General features: G+C 40.1%; 3 protein-coding genes across 3 annotated transcripts in view; all 3 read right to left on the reverse strand.

Annotated features, from left to right (window-relative positions):
* Positions 1 to 854, reverse strand: part of olfm4.1 (olfactomedin 4, tandem duplicate 1) — a 4,351-nt gene extending 3,497 nt beyond the window's left edge. The window contains exon 1 of the mRNA XM_016564727.1: positions 801 to 854. Within this exon, the coding sequence (XP_016420213.1) occupies positions 801 to 854 (54 nt within the window). The remainder of the gene's footprint in view (positions 1 to 800) is intronic.
* Positions 855 to 2,889: 2,035 nt separating this feature from the next.
* Positions 2,890 to 13,080, reverse strand: lrrc74a (leucine rich repeat containing 74A). Its single transcript, XM_016564728.1, has 12 exons — positions 12,933 to 13,080; positions 10,237 to 10,418; positions 10,055 to 10,162; positions 9,879 to 9,972; positions 9,747 to 9,796; positions 8,226 to 8,307; positions 7,851 to 8,140; positions 7,516 to 7,611; positions 5,794 to 5,937; positions 5,587 to 5,691; positions 4,506 to 4,591; positions 2,890 to 3,235 (listed from the first exon to the last, which is right to left on the reverse strand). The coding sequence occupies exons 1-12, from the start codon at positions 13,078 to 13,080 to the stop codon at positions 3,220 to 3,222; spliced, it is 1,401 nt and encodes a 466-aa protein (XP_016420214.1). The 3' UTR covers positions 2,890 to 3,219.
* A 1,787-nt stretch (positions 13,081 to 14,867) lies between these two features.
* LOC107749548 (diphthine--ammonia ligase-like) overlaps positions 14,868 to 22,651 on the reverse strand; it is a 98,929-nt gene continuing 91,145 nt past the window's right edge. Inside the window, exon 14 of the mRNA XM_016564730.1 lies at positions 14,868 to 15,107. Coding sequence (XP_016420216.1) covers positions 14,989 to 15,107 — 119 coding nt within the window. The 3' untranslated portion in view covers positions 14,868 to 14,988. The remainder of the gene's footprint in view (positions 15,108 to 22,651) is intronic.

The following is a 22,651-nucleotide window of genomic DNA, read 5'->3' on the forward strand; positions in this document are numbered from 1 at the left end:
ATAATAGCAAAGTTAATAAGAATTATTTCTAAATGAAGCACTGTTTTTATTTCGCTCTGCATAACCTGAACGAAAAAAAAAAAGTTTTTGCTAAGAACGAACCGAAATGATCTGTGTATTTAACAGCCTGGGAGACCTTCCCAGGGCAGTACCTTGCCTCACCGACTAAAATCAGGGCGCCCACTACGGAGACGGCACCAGAGGTGAGGGGGCACAGTGACCGAGGTGGCCGGGCCGGGCCCCTCAGGCCCCACCGTGGCGTCAACGCTGGGTAGGTGTAAGAGATCTAGAATATGGTTATGCAGAATAAGGCATTTATATGTGCTTTATAAGTACTAATAAACAGCCAATATGTTAGTAATATGCATGCTGATAAGCAACTAGTTAATAGTGAAAACTGGTCCCTCAACTAAAGTGTTACCCTTTGTTTTTAAGGCTTTACATGGCTCAACTACATTGCATTTACGTCGATCGTTTATACACTTTCAAGTATGTGAGATCTTCCAGTCAAAGTTTTACTTTCTGTCCCTTTAAAATCTATGGGTGAACATAGTTTCTCTTGTGTCTGCTAAACTGCAGTAAACCGCTGTTGTATGTCAGATCTTCTCCAATAGATGAACCATTCAAATCTCAACTTTTGAGTTTGGCTGAGTCAAAAGCAATGACAGTGGTGTCTATAAGTCTCATGTGTCCTGTAGGTCAGAGTTGCTTCATGATGCTTCCTGATAATTAAACTGTATAGCTTGTTCAGTTCTGCTGCTTTTAAACAGGTTATAGAGATAAACTTGTACTGTACTCACCCCCTCGACAACAGCAGACCTGAAGAGGACGAAATAAAGAAGCGTGGCAATCATCATGCATCAGTTAGTTGTGTTGTAGGAACGGAGCTCTCTGGCTTTTAAAGACCATCATATCTTGTGACATTATCAGCATCTGGACCTTTCACAGCATTATTCTCTGACAACTGATGATGTTCATTTGCTTATGTCCTTTACACAACACCTCTAAGGCAATTTACTTAGTGGATTTAAGGCAGTGGTCAGATTATGTTGAAACGTAGACAGTAAAAACAATACAGGTGTGCTTTCACATGAAATATGTTATCAGCAGGCCAGGACGCTGTGCAATTCAGATAAACTGGCACTAAAAAGGAATGATGTCACCCAATTTATCAGTAAGAAATATGATCAGAAAATAGTTTTTTCTTTATTTATGAAAAATATGTTTACCAATGACCTATAAGCAAACTAAACTGGTCCCAAATGAGCAAGACAATATTGAGTATCTTAATTTGGGCTAAAATGGGCAACCCTGTTATTATGTTGAGTAATAAATTATAAATGGCAATTTCTTTTCAATTCACATTGATCTCAACTATCAATTGGTAAAACCAAATAAATTGTATGTGTATCCTGGTGCCGTCTAGGTTATTTATAGTAAATTGCATAATAAATTTGCCAATTTGAACAACCATGACAGAGTTACAGAAGCAGTAGTTAGGCTGGTAAATGACACGACCATGTTATATATACCTGTTTATTGGGGCTCTTCAAATATTTTACATACCCTTTTATTAAGTAATCAATTTGGGGAATTTTGCTGTTCCAACTTTATGATTTTGAGTCTCATCAAAGTAGAATCACATGCACTAAAAGTCTCTCTCTGTCAGTTTCAAATGTAGTACTTTTACTGACATGACAAATACTTTACGTTCACATTTCCAAAGTGTTTACACGCAAATAAAACAGAAAAAACTGAAAATAGTGCAAAACAACATACATGAATATAAGAAAGAAAACTGATACAATATAATTGACCAAGTAAGAAAAAAATGTCCGTATATCCCATGTGGTATATTGCAAGACTTCTGAGCTCCCAGATACAACTTTATGGCAATGGCAACTTTATTTATATAGTACAATTAAAGCAACACAAGCTGATCAATGTGCTTTACAATGTCACACAGAAAAACACGCATCACACAGGCAACACATTTAATAAAATTATCACAGATTAAAAGCTATTGGAACAAGTGTGTTTTGAGTTGTACTTTAAAATCCTGTACAGTAGCCGCGTGTCTCTTATAAATTCCGAGTCGCTGATCTCAAACTTCGTCCAGTCTGATATTCAATTAAGAGATCTGAAAGATAGACCGGTGCGAGTCCATGCAAGGATTTGTACACCAATAACAGAAGTTTAAAATCAATCCTATAATAAACTGAAAGCCAATGCAGGGAGACCAGGGTAGGAGTAATATATTCACGTTTTATAATACCCATTAAGAGTCTAGCAGCAGAGTTTTGAACTTTTTGCAAATTAGATATAGATGACTGGCTAATTCCCTTATATAACACATTGCAATAGTCAAGTCTTGATGATATCAAAGCATGGATTGCAATTTAAAAAGCTTGTCTACAACGCCATATCTCATCATTTAACCAGGGATCAGACCTGTTTTTACTACATTTACTTTTTAAACACATCTTTATAGGTTAAATCTTAACAGATGAAGATGTTCATCCACTCCCATGTCCTGAAAACACTGTCGGACATATTATAAACCTCCCTGAACATTGTGACAAAATCCGTACAAGCTGTAGATAAAAGCCTACGAAAATGTCCTTATTCACTGAAAATCATCGCCACCACATGGACACCATGTCCATTTGGTGTTATATTTTTTCTTTTCTTTTCTTGGTTTTCTTTTTCTTCCCCTTAACTTTTGTTTTACTGGTTGGTTCTGTGTTTAACGCAGGCCTGGATCTGGTCAGGTTAGCTGTGGGGCTGAGTTTACTGCTGCACACGCTCGGGTTGGACCTCGAGTGCATTCCCTGGGCAGAAGCAGGTTTGCTGGTGGATGGTTTAGGGATGCTGGCGAAAAGATTCGGCTGGGAATACGAGCGCATGCCTGGTGAGCTCGAGGCGTTCCCTATCATGGGAAGATGCACATGCTCGCTGCTCATGTTATTGACAGAGTAGCGGCTGCTGTTGGACATGATTATATGATGCCAGGAGCTGAGCGGGGTGGCAGAGAATGGCTGAAGGCCACTGGAGTCCTCTTTGGCAGCACCTGGTGATATTATCATGGAGCTCCGTGGAGTGACGGCCTCTACGGCGCTCTCAAAGGTTTTTAGGATCCTGTCACTCTTCTGCTTCTCCTTCTTCTGCCGGGACTCCACTTTACGCAATTGGCGCCGGTGGTCTCGCATCATCTGTTTCCTAGTATCTGCCAGGCCTCTGTAGGGTAGCGAGACATTAATTCAGCAATAGTAACGGCACTGTGAACGTCTTTTTTCTCAGCAAGTGCAATGAGAACTGGAAGTAGTGTAATATAGACCTAAAACTCCTAGGCTGCGTTTACACTGCAAGGTACAGCTCCAATCTTTTGACCAAACTTGATTTTTATTTTTATTTTTACATTTAACTTATGACTTCACTTGTATCCGACATCTGTGTTTCCATTAATCTCCATATCAAACTGAAGATTTTAATGTGAGCGCCACACTGATCCTCAGGTTTTGAATGGTTTGAACAGATGTGAAGTGTTGGTAAAATCTAGAAAGCAGGATTGGTGGGAATACACTTTTGGGAATTATGGGTTCAAAGTATCCGCTTCAACAAGTTTTGTGCAAGTGCTTACAGGCACGTCTGCTTCATGAGGACAACTGTGTTCTGTTTTCTATTTACATGTGTGTAGCAATATCTGTGTAAGATATTTTGTACCCGTGTAAACAGCTCTAGTAATCTAAAATAATATCACAAAACTGAGTTGTTGGCAACAAGTTACCACCAAATTCAAAATCAATTGTGAGTCAAGTTTCTTGTGTGCTTCATGTGAGGAACACTGTGGTGCTGTCTGTGTAGAGTTTGTGTAAGTACAAATGTGTAACAGGACATTGCTACAACACTTTTTTTCACTTCACTAAGTACTCATGTAACTGGAATTATATAACTGCATTTTGTAACAACTATATGCATAAGAGTAATTGGAACCATTTGTACTTACACATACCATTCAGTGGGTTGATACATATGTGTAGTTACAGAAATATTACAGCTGTAGATACTATGTACCAATGTGTACTTACACTGTGGTTACATACTACGTACACATCTAGTTACTATGTAAGTACACATGTATTAGGGCCACTTAATATATAAAGTGGGACCAATAAAAGCTTCAAGACATATACTTTTATGCTTACTGTAATATTGTAGTGAAGAGCTGATGTTTGAACACTGATGTAGAGCACTGAAAATTAGTCACTTATGAGGTTCCCTTTACTGCCTATGTACTGTAGACAGATGACAGTAATGCAGCTCTCTAGGGTACGGATCAGAGCTTATGATTTATGATCATGGTTAAGTTTGTAAACATGATCATAAAGTTGCATTATTGGAGAGAATTGTCCAGGTGCACGGAGTCTGTGTGCTTTGTCATGCATTTGATAATTAATGGCTTCATTAGTTCAGTGTTGAGGGTAGAGCAGTAAAAGTGAGCTCACCTGTAGTCCACTATGCCTGTTCGGTCTCTGTCCAGTCTCTGAATCAACTCCTCAATCTGGAACTTCTCCAATGGGATGCTGGATTGCTGGTGTGATCAGATATAAAATGTCAAAAATAAAATGTCGTTTGATGCTTAGGCCTAGTTTTACACTGCTGTTTGGACTCATCTGCTCGTTCTTAAAGGGGTCATATGATGCGATTTCAATTTTTTCCTTTCTCTTTGGAGTGTTACAAGCTCTTGGTGCATAAAGAAGATCTGTAAAGTTGCAAAGACTAAAGTCTCAAATCCAAAGAGATATTCTTTATAAAAGTTAAGAGTCAGCCACGCCTACCTAAAACGGCTCGTTCTAACACGCCCCCACATACCTACGTCACGATCTGGGAAGATTTGCATAACACCGCCCAAATGTTCAAGCAAAGAAAGAAGGCGTAACTTTTATTCACGGTCTTAACCGTGGCTTGTGTACTGCAAACACGTACCAGCTTCATCACTGTGTCTGTCCCGCGACTCTGTTCCCCTTTCGGGCTCTGTCTTTACATTTATTTTGAAAGATGAAGCTTGCGATTATGGTAAGGGGCGTTACATTTCTGACGAGTGCTTGCGGTGTTCGGCCAATCATAATGCACTGGGTCAGCTGGCCAATCAGAGCAGACTGCGCTTGTCGGAAGGAGGGGCTTTGTAGAAAACGAAGCGTTTGAGAGAGGCGGGGCATAGAGGACCTACAATAATGTACAGTATTTGAAAAATAATGTGTTTTTTGAACATTAAAGCATGTCAACATATTCTGTTACACCAAATACACAAAATAATGATCTTTAAAATAACATCATATGACCCCTTTAAACCGTTTTCCACATGTCAGAATAGTAGTGCTGTGATGATGAAAGCACTGAAATAACGCAAGTGGAAGTCTGGGAATAATGAAAACATGCAAACAAATGAAAACTCTCTTATACTTCTTGAGCTTGTTCTTTGTCTAGATTGCAGCTCTGCTCACTCTGGACATTCATCAACGAGCTTCATGGATTTGACTTTTTACTTTTCAGGAAAGTGGGACTTTCTCGGACCCAGGTCAATACCTGAACGGCTCTCCTGAAGTCTACAACAGGAACACGCATTGTCCCATCCTTGTCGATGTTACGGAAGAAGTCCCACAGGCGAAGCTTGCGCTGATCAAGGTAATCCTTCGAAAAGACAATTCAGCAAATGTAGTGAGACCGTACATTTGAGAAACACACAAATCCAGATTTCAGCAGATTTCATTCTCATGAGTGTGGACTATCTACCTGAATGACTTTCATGGGGTCGATGCGTTTGCGAGGCTTTTTGGCGATAAAGCCGCCAACGCCTCCATACTGCACCTCCAGACTGGGATGCTCCTGGCAGATCAGCTCCAAGAGCTGCACGAAGTTCTCATTCACCAGCACGTTCTAAAACACAAACACATTTTATGCCCATTCTAGATTTTATTTTTTATTTTAATTATTATTATTAACTGGTATGTCTGTCCCATAGTTACCACAGTTAGAACAGTAAAATAAATACAGGACAAAACACTTCCTGTAAGGCTTTTGGTGATGTCAGAGGTCATACGTCCAGTCAAACTCTACAGTATTTTTACACAAATTCAGTTCACATAAAAAACACCATTGTTCCAATTGATCAAAAATGACAAGCTAGATTTATGTAGGAAACTATGGAATCCTGTATAAGACCACTTATATGATTCTATGAATATGATATTTTATTATCTTATGTATCTTATGCACTGTCATTGTCACACTCTGGTGCACTAAAAACACTCTCGGAGATGAAGGTAAAATTATCTTTAATTATCCACACAGAAGGTAAATCCACAAGAGGAAGGCTTAGCACACGTGAAAACACAGACAAGATCTTACAAACTATGGCAGCACAGACAGGAACTTAAGTACAGAGGCAAATAAAGATAATTAACTAGACACAGGTGAACAGAATGAACTAATCAAACACGAGGGAAAACTAGGTCAAGGAAAGCATGAGGAAAGAAAACAAACTAAAAGTCCATGATATTGACAGTCATGTTGTTTTTATAATTTTATTTATTTTATTTTTTATGTGTTTTTCTTTATGCCTTCAAGATGTAAGCACTCTGATCTTTTGACTTGACTAACCTTCAAGTATTGTATGTATCAGGAATATTTATCTTTGACTGATCCAAACTGATAGACAAAAAGTATATGGTAACATTTTAGATTAGGGAACGCATATTCACTATTAACTTTCTCTCAATAAACTCCTATTTTGCTGCTTATTGATAGTAAGTAAGGTGGTAGTTGTAGTGGTTATGTTTATGTATTGGGTTAAGGGATCTAGAATATGCTCATGCAGAATAAGACATTACTATGTGCTTTATAAGTACCAATAAACAGGCAATATGCTAGTAATATGCATGCTAGTTAGTGAGAATTGGTCCTTAAAATAAAGTGTTACCATTAATTTGTTCCCTCACTTTAGTAAATCATGGCCACATTGTGCTAATTCTTTCCCTCATTTCGATTTACTTAAACAGATTAGTACAATGTGGCCACAATTTACTAAAATTAGATAACAAATTCTTAATTCATGGCCATGATTTAACTAAAACGAGGGAATTAATTCATAAAATGGGGGAATGTATTCTTAATTTGTGGCCACAATAAATATAATGTTGTTTGAATGTTGTGCAAGGCTGCATAAACCAGTCCAAAATTGTATAAAATCTTCACTTTTAGCTTTTTGTGAAAATGCACAATTTATAAGCCTAATATTTTTAATATTCTGGAATAGCAACAATAAATGCATAATGCATAATAATTAGTGTTTCCGCTTCTAGTCTTAATTGCATATAATTGGATCTGAAGGCATTGCAGTAAGTACAGTGAATGTTTACGTAATAAAGTTTTAAGTTATAAATAATAACAGCTCTGTTGATTATAAAAATGTATATTTATACTGTGCATTGTGTGCCGTGACGCTCCTGCACTCACACATATGTTGATCTCCTCGATGGCAGTTTTGGGTGTGTTCTTGACCACGTTGATCAAAGTAAGAGCTCCCTCCACAGTCAATGAGTTATACGCCATCTGTAAGAAAACAATTATCATTATCACACATGATTACTTTCAAAATCTGTGTAAAATAAATGGGATTCTGCCTTAAAATGACTAAAATTGGCCATTTAGTCTATAATGCCCTGTAACATAATTTATTTGCTCATTACTCAAATGAGTTGTTGCATATGATCGTGTTGCATTGTACATGTGCAATGTTTAAAAAGGTGATTCTAATCTAACTTGACAGTCTAAAGAGCCGCCTGACGCACCTGCAGCACTCTGAGCGTGTCGTTGGTCTCCAGTCCCTTACACAGCAGGCTCGCTCCTTCATCGCTGATGCGGTTGTTGTTGAGGTCCAGGTGTACCATGGTGTTGTTGAACTTGAGTGCTTCACCCAAAGCCAAAGCGCCCTCGTTTCCAAAGCCATTAAACGAGACAATGTGACACTGAGCTGTGTGTTTGTGTGTGGGTACCTTCAGTCCAGCACAGAAAGCTACAGCTCCTTTCATTCGCAGATGATTCCAGCTCAGATCAAGAACTTCTAAACCATCATTATTTGCTGCATGAACATACATGTATTTATTGTGCTTGCTTTCTTTGTGTAGTGAAGTTTAACTCTCACACACCAGGCGTGTCGTATTCACCTATCATCTGACCCAGATGTTCACCGCCTCTGCCGCAGAACTGATTGTGACTCAAATCCAGCTCCTTCACTCTGTAGTTGCTCTGAAAAGATACAGATGTTTCTATTCTCAGGAACTAGAGTTGAGATGTATCCAGTTGCTATTCAGTTTCTGTAACTCATGCATCAGCTGCAGTGTGTAATTTCTGCAGCAGCAGAATTAGTTCACGATCCCCATGCCATCCTCAGTGCCTCATCAAAAACATTGTGTGTTATCAGGATACTTTGTTGTAGATCATCAAGACAGTCTATTAAACCAGTTTGTGTTATGCTAAGCTAAACTACATTCATGCATTTGACAGACACTTCTATCTAAAAAGACTTGCATAGCATGAAAGGTACACATTTGATCAGTTCTTGCTTTCCCTGGGAACTGAACCCATGACCTTGGTGTTGTTAGTGCCATTGCTCTACTGTTTAAGTGACAAGATGACTTTTTAAAAAGTAAATAACCATGCAATAGCATATTTTGGCTAAATAAGTGATGCAATTATTTATGTTTTGTTGCAAAACCTGTGTCAGACTAATAAAACCCCTTCTGTTGTGTTTAAAGTCATGTTCTTGTCATGCCAAACTTACTATCAGCCAATTTTTAAACAGGATTTTGCGCGACCCTGTATGCATTACTCTTACTAAACTAAAAACACTAAGGGAAATATTTTAGCTTTGGTAATGTAATGTAAGGTGTGCTTTAAAAAGACATTGCAACTCTTAAGTTTATATCTCACAATTCAGACTTTTTTCTCAGAATTCTGATTTTACATCTCACAATTCAGTTTTTATTTTCAGCCACGAGATAAGAAATAAAAACGGTAATTGCAACTTTTAATGTCACAATTATGAATTTTTTTTCTTGCAATTGTGAAATATAAACTCAGAATTGCAAGACAAATCTGAATTGTGAGATACAAAGCCACAATTACCTTTTTTATTACAATAGAATAGAATAGAATAGAATAGAATAGAATAGAATAGAATAGAACACCCATAAAAAGTGCACAGCAAAGCAAAGCTAAAACTGTTTCAGACACTCCCCCTATGTGCCTTTTTTTGGACCAAAATTAAGATAAATCACTTTGATTAGATTTGCTTTATATTTGATGTACAATGAAAAAACACATGCTCTTGTTGAGAAACAGTCACATCTAGTGGATATCTTTTTCACATTTCCCCCATTTAGATGAATGAGTGACTATAGTTTACCTAAAAATTAACATGTTGTTCCAAATCCATATGACTTTCGTTCTTCTGTGAGACACAAAACCAGATATTTTGAGAAAGGTCTCAGCTTTTAGTCCACACAATGGAAGTCAATGGGCACCAAAACTGTTTGGTTACCATTTGTGTATTGCTGAACAAAGAAAGTCATATGGATTTGGAAAGAGATGAAGGTGAGTAAATGATGACAGCATTTTCAGTTTGGGTGATCGATCACTTTAGCTACATCTGTTTTGTATAAACAGATTGTGGTGCATGAACTTACAGCAAACGCATCTGCAAACCATTTGGCATCATCTTCAGCAAATCTATTCCCTGTGAACATAAACATTCTGGTTTGTCACTGTGAATCAGGTTTACCTTATGATCATGCTGAATGTACTTATGCATGAAATACCTGACAGTTTTAAGGATTTAATGGAAATGTTTTCCAGGAGCATCTTAGCGACACACTCGGCTCCAGCAGACTGAAGGTGATTGTCAGAGAGATCCTGGAAGACACCAGAAGTTAACATTTTGCTTCCCTCTAGTGGACAAATTTATCACAACAGGTGAATAGTAAGATAGACTTACAAGATTGTGAATGGTGAAATTGGCCCTCAGCATCTCCGTGAGATATCTGGCCCCTTTGGCTAACAGGGAGTTGTCTGCCAGCTCCAGTGTTGTGGTGTGCATGTCCGTCTACACACACAGAGCGTCTGAGATCAGCACATCAGCTGTAGATCATCAGAAACATCAGAAACGGCCAGTCTTACCACTAGAGCGATGGCCAGGGCTTTTGCTCCCAGAGGACCGAGTCCATGATGGTTGAGGTTAATGGTGGCAGAGCCCAGGTTTCTGAGGAAGTATCTGACAGGAACGACTCCCACCAGCTGACAGGCCTGTAGGTATAATTCTTCAGTGGACAGATCCTTCCTGATGAGCTTCACCTCTGATACTGGAGAAAAACACCAGAGCAGTCTCATCATTTCTTATATTGTATTGAGTGTTTACTATTGTCCTTTTGCATCAACGCACTATTTTCCTATTGTGATGCTGTAAAGCTGCTTTGACACAATCTGTATTGTTAAAAGCTCTATATAAATAAAGGTGACTTGACTTGACATGAGTACTAGGTTGGGCAAAATTCACTGTTGAAGAATGCATATCACATTAAGAATATCACACACACACACACACACACTCACACACACACACACTCACTCACACTCAACACACTCACACACACACACACACTCTCTCTCTCACACACACACACACACACACAGTCGTGTAAAATAAATAATAAAATATCTCTGAAGTATATTCTCATTCATATTTACAATTTTCTAGCACACCAGGGTGACTAGGAACATGAAATTATCCAGCCATGGCTTCCTGTTTCACATGAGTGTAAATATGAGGAACACAAAGGCCAAATTCCCTTAATCATCCATCACAACGAGAAAACCAAAGAATATAGTTCTGATGTGCAGAACAAGATTGTTGAGCTTCACAAAATAAAACGTTGCTGTAGGAAAAGAGCATTGAAAATTCCCATTTCCACCGTCAGTGCAATAATGAAGAATTTCCAATCAACAGCAAATGATACGAATCTGCTGGAAGAGGATGTGTGTCTAAACTGTCTTAAAGCAAGGCAAAGAGGAGCGTTTGGGCGGCCAAAGACTCTTCAAGGACCACAGCTGGAGAATTGCAGAAAATAGTTGAGTTTCGGGGTCAGAAAGCATCAAAAACATTTCAAACAGCACCTACTTCACCACATGATGTTTTGGGAGAATTTCAAGAAAAAACCAAGAAAAGAAAATGCTCTCATTTAAAGACAAACCCCAGCTTTCGGACACGACTGAATCTTCAAACGGGACCTGGATCTGTCGTCAGATGGAACAAAAAATTATCTTTTTAGCAGCAAACACTCAAGATGGGTTTGGTGCACACAGGGATAAAAAGGTGGTCAGTGTGTATTAGAGAAAAAAAACATTTATTTCATAATGAGATTTTCTCCCCATTTTAAATTCTTATTCTTCATTGAAAGGTTTTGTAAATTTTTTAAATAAAAAATTTAATAAAAATGATAAACAATGCATTTAACAATACATTTTCAAAGGCTTCTTTGTTCATATTTACCAAGGGTACCAACAATTTTGACCACGACTGTATATATAATTACCTTACTTTAATATTTTATTTTTTTTATTAATTTTTATTGTTATATTGTTATATTATATATATATATATATATATATATAGTCATTACTTGTTTGTGTATAATGCTTTAGCAATATTGTATGGCTTTATATCGGCCACCCTGCTTTCCAAGATATCGGTCGACCACTAATATACATACACACACATTAGGCAGGTAGACAGATTTTGGTGCCATAAAATAATCCCCAAACAGATGTCAAAATTAAACAAAAATATTATATTTAATTTAGTCTTTTTAAATCACTGTTTGCAAACTACATTGGCACAATCATCAGAGATGAAGACGTCAGAAGTTATTTGTGAGCGAACGCAGAGTTTCTTGTGTGAATGCAATGCAAACATTTTCTGAGAGAATGAAAAAGCATCTCTTTTTTTCCATTATCTGGGGCTCCGCAGAGCACTAGTAATCCAGATTGGTCATCTGGAAAAGTGTGTATCTGGATCATTGTGATCCAACCCGATTTTGCTTTGAAAAACCAGCAAAAGTAAGACGGACCACCTGATCCTGGATCCAAATTCAGCTTTTTGAACAACTGGCCGCTCGTTATCAGTGGGCGTGGCCGGAGCGCCCAATCCACCAATCAGAGCAGAGTCCCCATCCTCTGACAGTGATGTGTGCTCATAATTGCGGCTGATTTGAATATATAATGAGCCTGATCGCTCACCTCAGTGCGTCTGTACAGAGCGAGCGGCAACCTCCCGCTCTCTCTCGTGAAGCCAACAAGGAAGTGACTTAAACTGTAATTCATCAACTGGCCGCTAGAGGCTGGCTGCAAAAGGGGGTCAATCCCATAGACTCCCCATTTTAAAATGCCCAACATTACAGCAGAAAAAAACATGTTTACAGCCTGGTTCAAAAAATGATTTTGGTCTATATAGCTAATTTAGCCCTTCATGACAACTGTGAGGGGGGGTGAATTTTTTTATAACTCACCCGTTTAAATTATATTAAGACTTAAAGTTCTGCATAATTAAGGGCGTGGCCACTTGAGTGACAGGTGGATTGCCGCTGCTGTCACCACCAAAGAGCTAGGTGGGCGTGGTTTCAACAACCAGCTCCCGCCTCTTTGCCCATCTTCGATTATCCGGGAGTGACGCGCGGTGATGCGCTGCCAAGATGGCGACGGCCGGCTCCACCCACTTTTGAGCTTCAAAAACTATCTTCGGAACCCTACGGGTGACGTCACGGACACTACGTCCATGTTTTTATACAGTCTATGGTACAGAGTCGCTTCCCCAAAAGAGCCCTTTCCTAGCACTGGGATGGGGATGTAATGCAGTCTCTCCTCTTCTCCGCCGAAAGCTACAGATATTGATGATCTTCCGCCGACTGGTTCACATCCAGACTCTGAGTTGAGAGAGGCGTAATGCCGCTTGTACTCCTCCAGAGACATCTTCCTGACGCACGGTAACGTAACGCCTGTAGGCTTTGAGCTGGATCTGGGCCTGCTTCAGTGCGGCCTGAGCATTGATTTGACTCCTGCGCCGCAAAGATCGCCTCAGACCGCACACATCTGCGCCACACTCTCCCGCGAACACACTTTAAGCCCTCTAATCGGATTAAACTACTTCTCTTCTGCCCCGTTTCTTCTTTTCCAAACTGGACTACACAAGACGAAGTTGCTGTTGGGAGTCATTTCCGACAGGGATGTGATCTGACAAAGACACCAGCAGCACATTCTGACAGAGACCATTAAGAGACGCTGCTCTGCTTCCCCTGCAGCATATTAAGGTGCAAAACAAACGATTACAACTTACAAACATATGCAAATGAATATATTTGATACTTGCATATAGAATCTTCAAGCTTATGGTGTTATTTCCAAATAGCGGCCACAAGAGGGCGACACACTCCACTGAATACTGACTACACACACTCACACACACACACACACACACACACACACACACACTCTCACTCACACACACACACGCTCACACACACACACACACTCTCACTCACACACACACACACCCATTAACCCACATATACATAATCTCTGTCTATATATATATATACATATAAGTTCTCCAAGTTTCCCTGCAGTGCATGTAAATAAGAAATAATGTGAATTTGTGCATTTTAATGTGTTTGAAAGACAAAAGTCTTCCAAAGACACTAACACATGGTTAAAAAAAACCTAGTGATAATTCAAATAACAATTAATGTGTTCATCAGTAGTTCATGCAATTTTGAAATGTAAATTCTCTCTCTCTCTCTATAAATATATGTAAAAATGCATATACTATAAAACAATTATATAAATACATTTAAATATAATATTTACTGTATGTTACATATAATATAAATGCACACACACATATATACACACTAATGTGCAAAAGTCTTAATCTTAAAGGTTATTAGTATTTTCACCAACAAAATGTTTTTAAGTCAGTTATTTCTATCTTTTGCTGTAATGTGTCAGCAAGAAATATCAGTTTACATTTCCAAACATTCCTTTTGCCATTAATTGTAATCATGCAGTGAGAGTTTTGTCTGACAGCAGCCAGTGCTCCACACAGAGATCTGATCTGATCATCAGTCTGTCTGCGAGTACATGAAGAAACAGAACAAACTGAGACTGACTCAATCCAGAAGAACTGAGGCAACGACTCCGAGACGCTTCACAAATCTTCCTGCAAAGCTGCCTGAGGAACACACGTGCACCAGACAGAAGCTGTTTTAAACGGTGGCTGTAATAAAAACTTGATTTCATGACAGATTTATTTAAACGTACATTAAATAAAACAAAGAAAAAAATGCCAATGTAATACAGGGCATTTATCAAAATGCTTCTCTATAAAGTATTTTTTTTCCTATCTAACGAGTTTGGACATTGAATGTCTTTCCTGAGGAAAATGTGACATTATGTGAATTTTTTGTTTGCATTTCATTTCATTGACATCTCCAAAACTGCTTCAGCTGGAGAAAAAAGAAAATCACTTTTTTTTTTCTCCCTTTTTTGGCGCTGTTTTGATCAAATATGTTTGGTTGCTGAAATTTCAGTGCATCACTACTATACGCTTTCACTGAAGGGAAAAGAGAAGCATGAGAGTCAGACAGGGTTGGAATGACATCGAGGAGAGTACATGATGACAAAACCATGATTTGGATTAATTAACCCTTTAATATAAAGACAAATACATACACATTTAAAAATACAATCAGAGAGTGACAGACTACAGGTGTCATGTTCGCAATCTGAGCTCGACATCAGCAGCGGCAGAACTCCACAATCACAAGAGCGGATGGTTTTCACTCCATGTACTGCTCAACAGTGTGATCCAGTGAAGGTCCACTACACACTGAGCCAGCAGGAGAAGCGGAGGACACACAGATCCGGCAGATCTTCAACCGGAACCAGAGCCACAGCAGGACCGGAGCGACCCACACCGCCGCTCCAGCGCCGCTCCAACCCTACAGACACAAGAGCACAGGGTCACGCTTCACACACATCACAAGTGCTCACACTCAACCCTGCTCGGGCCGCAATTACCCCTCACAGCAGAGACAGCACACACTTCAGCATTCCTCAGTTATTGACTCACTCAGACCCTCGACAGCTTGTAGGTCTGAGTGCAGACATATGGTAAGAGCAGAGGTGTGAGTATGTGTGTGTGTGTGTGTGTGAGTGAGTCTGTGTGTGTGTGAGTGAGAGTGTGTGTGATCTTTAGTTGGCCATTTGCAACAGATTAACAGCTTGTAGAATCTGCAGAAGAATTGATCGGGAAGGTCTGTAAGCGCAGGAGGGAATTCAGAAGCTCTTCTGATGTGCAGTGCAGTCAACAAATGAACCTGATCCGCCTTTACAGCGTCAGCAGCAGATGGTGGATGCTTTTCAGAATGTTTGACTGATTCAAGGTTCTGATTTTGTAACGTGTAACTAGTCAATGTAACTACCACATGATTCAAGTAACATTCTCTTTATTAATCATCTGGTTAAAGAAAGTTCTGTTCCAAGTGCAGCACACATGAAGATCGGCATGGTGTAAAACAAATCAACTTGTTAAATATCTTCGCAGAAAAGATGCATGAAATATGAAGGCGATTATTGTACAAACGATGGTAACACTGTATTTTAGGGTGCCCTTGTTACACGTTACATGTACTTACTATAGTAATAACAATAAATTATGCATAATTACATGCAACTGGCCCTAAACCAAACCCTCACTCTAACCCTATAGCAAGTACATGTTGTTAATTAATATTACTCAGTACTTGAATTTATAATTACACTGTAACAAAGACACTGTAAAATACAGTCTAACCCAAACTGAGCATTACAAATGTTCAAAAATAATATAAAATAAGAAAAATGCTAAATAATCCATAGCTGAAATGTAGACGATCAGATTTAGAGGTCAAAACATAAGAGTAAATGAAAACGGCAGCAGCTTTCAGTCTGCCAGCATCATGCAAACCTCAAACATCAAACATACAGTAGCAGTTCTGCACAGCTTTCTGCTTTTCTATGTAAACGTGCTTAACCCTTCTAAAAACGTGGCGCTCGAGGTAAAAGAAGCTCATCTGGCGTCTCCAATTGTAACGTTTGCTAATATTTTTTATTCAAAACCGTGAGAATTGGTCCTAAAATCTAAAGTTTTACCAAAATTTGTACATGTATGGAATGAAAAATACAGAATGTACTACATGTTAGCTTGCTTATTTTGATCTATTTAATTCCACACGTCATACTAACAGTAAACTCTTCTTCTAAGCACAGGGCGAGAGCTGTAGCTCAACCACACAACTTTGTGATGCTGTTTTGTTGCAACTGTGGATTCGGGAAACACCGAACTGTTGATCTATGTTGGTAAGCTTGCGTTCTGCAAGTGAACGTCGCATTATAGTGCCATCCAAAAGAGACACAAAATCACTTTCACAGACTTTTACATTAACTGTTCTCTGCTGGTGGAATGACCTGCCCAACTCGATTCGAGCAGCTGAGTCCTGAAACGGCTAAAATACATCTCTTCCATCTTCATTTGACCATCTAACTCTAGCTCTCTATTGTCACAGTACAGAAGGAGACCAAGGACGGAGAGGTAAAGTAAACAGGGATCTTTATTATCAGGTGCTGAGAGAGAGAGAGATGGAGAGCAAACGGGTTAGAGCCACAGTCTATGGAATGGCAGGGATCTAGCTCACGTGATGACGGGTTCCTTCTAGGATCGGGCTGAAGAGGATGGCACAGAGACAGGTAGGTATCAGGATGGAGTCCGGGTTAGTGAGTCAGGTAAGGAGTAGCGTAGTGAACTCAAGACCAGACGAAGTGTGACTGCAGTGACTGGGTATTTGAGCTAATATTGATGAGGTGGTGACAGGTGCGGCTGATTAGTACTCCGGTGATTGCGAACGGGTGTGTGAGGTGATTGGACCTGACGAGACTGGACTATCCCTCAGCTTGCGGCAAGGCAGTCGGAGACGAATGTCCCGCGTGGATAACCACACCCTATCTCCCGGCTGGTATCGGGGAGTAGGGCGGCGGTGAACATCGGCCTGAGCTTGGTGTCTCCGAACTGCCTGCTGGAGATGGACATGCGCTGAGTCCCAGACCCTCTCGCTCTCTCTGAACCAGTGATCCATTGCTGGAACGTCTGATGGTTCTCCCGTCCACGGGAATAGGGGAGGTTGGTACCCGAGTACGCACTGAAACGGGGTGAGGCCGGTGGTTTGCTGTCAAAGGGAGTTTTGTGCGTACTCGGCCCAGGGAAGGTAGAGGCTCCAGCGGTTCTGGTTCTGGTGGCAATAGCTACGGAGATATCTCCCGATCTCCTGGATCTTGAGCTCAGTCTGGCCGTTGGACTGTGGGTGATATCCGGAGGTGATGCTTACTGATACGCCAAGGAGATGGAAGAAGGCCCTCCAGACCCGGGAGATGAACTGGGGCCCACGATCAGAGATGATATTCTCCGGGATGCCGAAATTGCGAAAGACTTGGTGGAATAACTGTGTTGCGGTTTCCATGGCCGTGGGTAATTTTCTGAGGGGGAGAAGTTTACATCCTTTTGAGAATCGGTCGACAACTACGAGGATACAGGTGTGTGATTCGGAACGAAGTCGAGATGTGGGACCAGGGCCGGTGGGGTATGGGAAGTGGTACCGGCTTGCCTTGTGGCAGGTGACAGGGAGATTTGGTGATGGCACAGACTGAGCATCCTTGGACAAAGCGCCTGACTTCTCACGCCATAGCGGGCCACCAGTAGCGAGTCTCGAGGAGCGAGAGGGTTTGCTGGCTGCCTGGATGTCCAGAGCCCGGAGAAGAGTGTAGTGAGTCCAGAAGGGTGTTACGGAGAGTGGATGGAACATAGACCTTCCCTTCTGGACCTCCCGGCGGAGCTGGTTCGGAGTGGGTGGCTTGACGGATCTCTTTGTCAAGCGTCTATTGGATGGGACTCACAATGAGGGCTGGAGGGAGAATGGTCTCAGGGGTTATCAATCGTTCCGTGGCCTGAGGAAGGCGCGACAGAGCGTCTGCTCTGGTGTTCTTGGGTCCGGGCCGGTAGGTAACTGAGAACTGAAAACGGGTGAAGAACAGCGCCCACTGTGCCTGACGTGGGTTTAGGCGTTTGGCCTCCCGAAGATATTCCAAGTTCCGATGGTCAGTGATGACCTGGAAGGGATGAAGAGCTCCCTCCAGCCAATGTCTCCACTCCTCCAGAGCGAGTTTGATGGCGAGAAGCTCGCGGTTCCCGATGTCATAATTTTGCTCCGCCGGGGAAAGCTTGCGGGAGAAGTATGCACAGGTCAGGATGTCGTCGATGTAAACGATTACAGAATGATGGAGGAACTCCCGGAACACCTCGTTCATGAATCCTTGGAATACAGAAGGTGAGTTGGATAGGCCATACGGCATAACGCAGTATTCATAGTGTCCGGTGGGCGTGATGAAGGCGGTCTTTCACTCGTCACCATGGCGGGTACTAACGAGGTTATAGGCGCTTTGCAGATCCAGCTTGGAGAAGATACGAGCTCCACAAAGTTCCTCTAGGGCTGCCGGCACCAGTGGAAGGGGATACGGATACTTCACTGTTTGTGAGTTGAGAGTTCGGTAATCAATACAAGGCCGCAAACCTCCGTCCTTCTTGCCCACAAAGAAGAAACGGGATGCGGCCGGATGAAGCCTTGCTGGAGAGCCTCCTTAATGTACTCCTCCATCGCTCCATGCTCCGGGATGGACAACGGGTATATCCTACCCTTAGGGAGTTGAGCTCCAGGCAGCACATTTATGGCACAGTCCCATGGCCGATGAGGTGGTAGTTTCGTCGCGGCCCGCTTGCTGAACACATCCTGGAACGCCCGGCATTCATTGGGAATGCTGTGAGGTTCTGTGGGTTCGGGGCTCTCGATGGAGGTGGCACAGACCGGGAGGAAACCAGGTGACAGAGGGAGAACTTGGGACATACAGTGCTGCCGACAGTACTCACTCCAGTGTATAACTTCGTTGGTGGTCCAGTTAATGATGGGTGCGTGTTGGGTTAACCAGGGGCGTCCCAGGATGATCTCCGCTGTGGAATTCTCCAGCACCAGAAAAGAGATGAGTTCCTCATGAAGGCACCCAATGCGGAGCGTGATGGTGGGGGAGCATAGCTGGATCTTCCCACGACCCAACGGCTTTCCCTGGATGGTGAGGATATTGAGGACTTGGGCATGTTTCAGTGGTCGTAGTTGAAGGCGGTGGAGTGTGTTGCGGGATATAAAGTTCCCCGAAGAACCAGAGTCTACAAGGGCTTGCGCTGAAAGGGATTGGTGAGATGACATTAATGATACATTCATTCTAGTCAAGGTAGCAATTTGAGGGCTGAGCCCAACTCACCGGAGAAGATAGCGGGCCGTGCCATGGGACTGTGGGAGGCAGACACAACGGGTGTACGGAAGGCTTGGATTAAATCCTCCAGTGATGGGGGGTTCGGTGGTTGTGGCTCCATGGAGAGTTTGGGGTAGGTCTGGTCTTATGTCACAGTACAGAAGGAGACCAAGGAGGTAAAGTGGAGGTAAAGTAAACAGGGATCTTTATTATCAGGTGCTGAGAGAGAGAGAGATGGAGAGCAAACGGGTTAGAGCAACAGTCTATGGCCTGACGAGACTGGACTATCCCTGACATCTATATTCTATTTCTATTTTATCTACTTGTTTTATTTTTGTTTATTAAAAAAGTGACCCTTTAACACACTCTCTAATTTATTTCTATTTTATCTACTCTTTCTTTTTTTATTTAAAAAAACTTGACACTCTAACACTAGCACTCTCTATTCTGTTTCTATTTTATCTACTTGTTTTATTTTTATTTATTAAAAAGTGACCCTCTAACACACTCTCGAATTTATTTCTATTTTATCTACTCATTTTCTTTTTTTATTTAACAAACTTGACACTCTAACACTAGCACTCTCTATTCTATTTCTATTTTATCTACTTGTTTTCTTTTTATTTGTTAAAAAATACCCTCTAACTCTAGCACTCTCTATTCTATTTCTATTTTATCTACTTGTTTTATTTTTATTTATTAAAAAAGTGACCCTCTAACACACTCTCTAATCTATTTCTATTTTATCTACTCATTTTCTTTTTTTATTTAAAAAACTTGACACTCTAACACTAGCACTCTCTATTCTATTTCTATTTTATCTACAAATTTTCTTTTTTATTTAAATTTTTTTTGACACTCTAACACTAGCACTCTATTCTATTTCTATTTTATCTACTTGTTTTCTTTTTATTTGTTAAAAATACCCTCTAACTCTAGCACTCTCTATTCTATTTCTTTTTTATATACTTGTTTTATTTTTATTTATTACAAAAGTGACCCTCTAACACACTCTCTAATCTATTTCTATTTTATCTACTCATTTTCTTTTTTATTTAAAAAAAACGTGACACTCTAACACAAGCACTCTCCATTTTATTTGTATTTTATCTACTTGTTTTATTTTTATTTATTAAAAAAGATACCCTCTAACACACTCTCTAATCTATTTCTATTTTATCTACTCATTTTCTTTTTTTATTTAAAAAACTTGACATTCTAACACTAGCACTCTCTATTCTATTCCTATTTTATCTATTTGTTTTATTTATTAAAAAGTGACCCTCTAACACACTCTCTATTCTATTTCTATTTTATCTACTCATTTTCTTTTTTTTATTTAAAAAACTTGACATTCTAACACTAGCACTCTCTATTCTATTTCTATTTTATCTACTTCTTTTCTTTTTTTATTTAAAAAACTTGACACTCTAACACAAGCACTCTCTATTCTATTTCTATTGTATCTACTTGTTTTTTTTTATTTATTAAAAAGTGACCCTCTAACACACTCTCTAATTTATTTCTATTTTATCTACTCATTTTCTTTTTTATTTAAAAAAAATTGACACTCTAACACTAGCACTCTCTATGCTATTTCAATTTTATCTACTTGTTTTATTTTTTATTAAAAAAGTAACCCTCTAACACACTCTCTAAATTCTGCCATTTCCTCGTGTTGTTTTTCATGTTGCTACAAACCCATAATCTTGGTTAATCTCGGATGCATAAATGAAGGTATTTTTAATGAAACCCGAGAGGTTTGTTTCCCATTGAAAGTTCAGGTAACCAAAACTAAATCCAAAACAGTCTTCGTAAATCAAATCCATATGAATTGAGCAATTTAATCCAAGTCTTGTGATGAGATACAATCACTTTACATGATGAACACATTTAATTTAGGCTTTTAGTTACATCTAAACAACGTACACATATGGTAAACACAGCAGTGTTTGTATGCGTGTGTTTATTTGTGAATAAAAGCCTAAATTAAATCTGTGCACCATATAAAGTGATGGCATCTCTTCAGTTAAACTGCTAAATGGATTCATTTATAGTCTTGAACAGAACAGAAACCTCTCATTTATCTTAATTCATGTTTGAAAAATTAACCAAATTAAATGACTTTTTTCCACTTTAACCTTTTAACTCTAATCAGCGTGAATGCACTGCGGTGATGGGACGCTGAGGTCAGTGTGTAGTTTGTGTGAACTACAAATGTGAGCAAGATCATCAGACAAACGAAGGGAAACTGGGATAGAAAGGTGAAATCCCTTTTTATAGCCATCAGGCTCTTTCATTAGGAACACAAGCACAGCACGTCACAGATCGCACGGCGAGGAACGGAGCAGCGTGAATGAAAAGCAGCTATCCTCTGTGGTTTACGGAGGCCTGTGGTTCTCTCCTGGATGTTGGACTTTCAACAGGAGATCAACAGCGCTATCTGAGGAGAGCACATTATATTAGAGACACGGTCACCTTCACTGCCTTCAAACGCTCCATTCACGTCAGCCTTTCATGAGACGCTGATGCTTTAAAGGCCGCGGTGTGTGTTCGCAAGGATGGAAAATACTATCAGTTAACACTTTTCCAGTCATCAGGAACCAGAAACTAACTTCATGGCAGGATGAGATCAGCAAACCACTTTAGGCTGGTTTAAGAATTTTTGGTAACACTTTATTTTAAGGTGTCCTTGTTACATGTTACATGTACTTACTATTATAATAACAATTAATTATGCATAATTGCATGCAAGTACCCCTAAGCCAAACCCTAACCATACAGTAAGTGCATGTAGTTAATTAATATTACTCAGTACTTAAAGATCCCCTGACATGTTTAGAAACACGCAGCGTTACTCTGTGTTGACGTCATTTTAACTGAAACAGGAAGACAGGACGGGACATATCAAGCAGCCCCGCCCCTTTTTAAAATATCCAATAGCGTTCGTTTACATCACAGCTTGGGCTAGAGCCGTTCAGAGCCGTTGAGCTCCGTAAAGCCGCATTTGACAGGGTATGCCAGCCACAATCTCATCCATATTGCTATAAAATATAGCATTCTGTGTAGAATTCAAATAGCTCCGATACATCGAATCGTTCCCTGTCCCCTATATAGTGCACTACGTGCCATTCACTGTACAGAAAATACT

The sequence above is a fragment of the Sinocyclocheilus rhinocerous genome, unplaced genomic scaffold, assembly GCF_001515625.1.
Source record: "Sinocyclocheilus rhinocerous isolate Xijiao unplaced genomic scaffold, SAMN03320098_v1.1 scaffold1071, whole genome shotgun sequence".
Classification (NCBI taxonomy): domain Eukaryota; kingdom Metazoa; phylum Chordata; class Actinopteri; order Cypriniformes; family Cyprinidae; genus Sinocyclocheilus; species Sinocyclocheilus rhinocerous.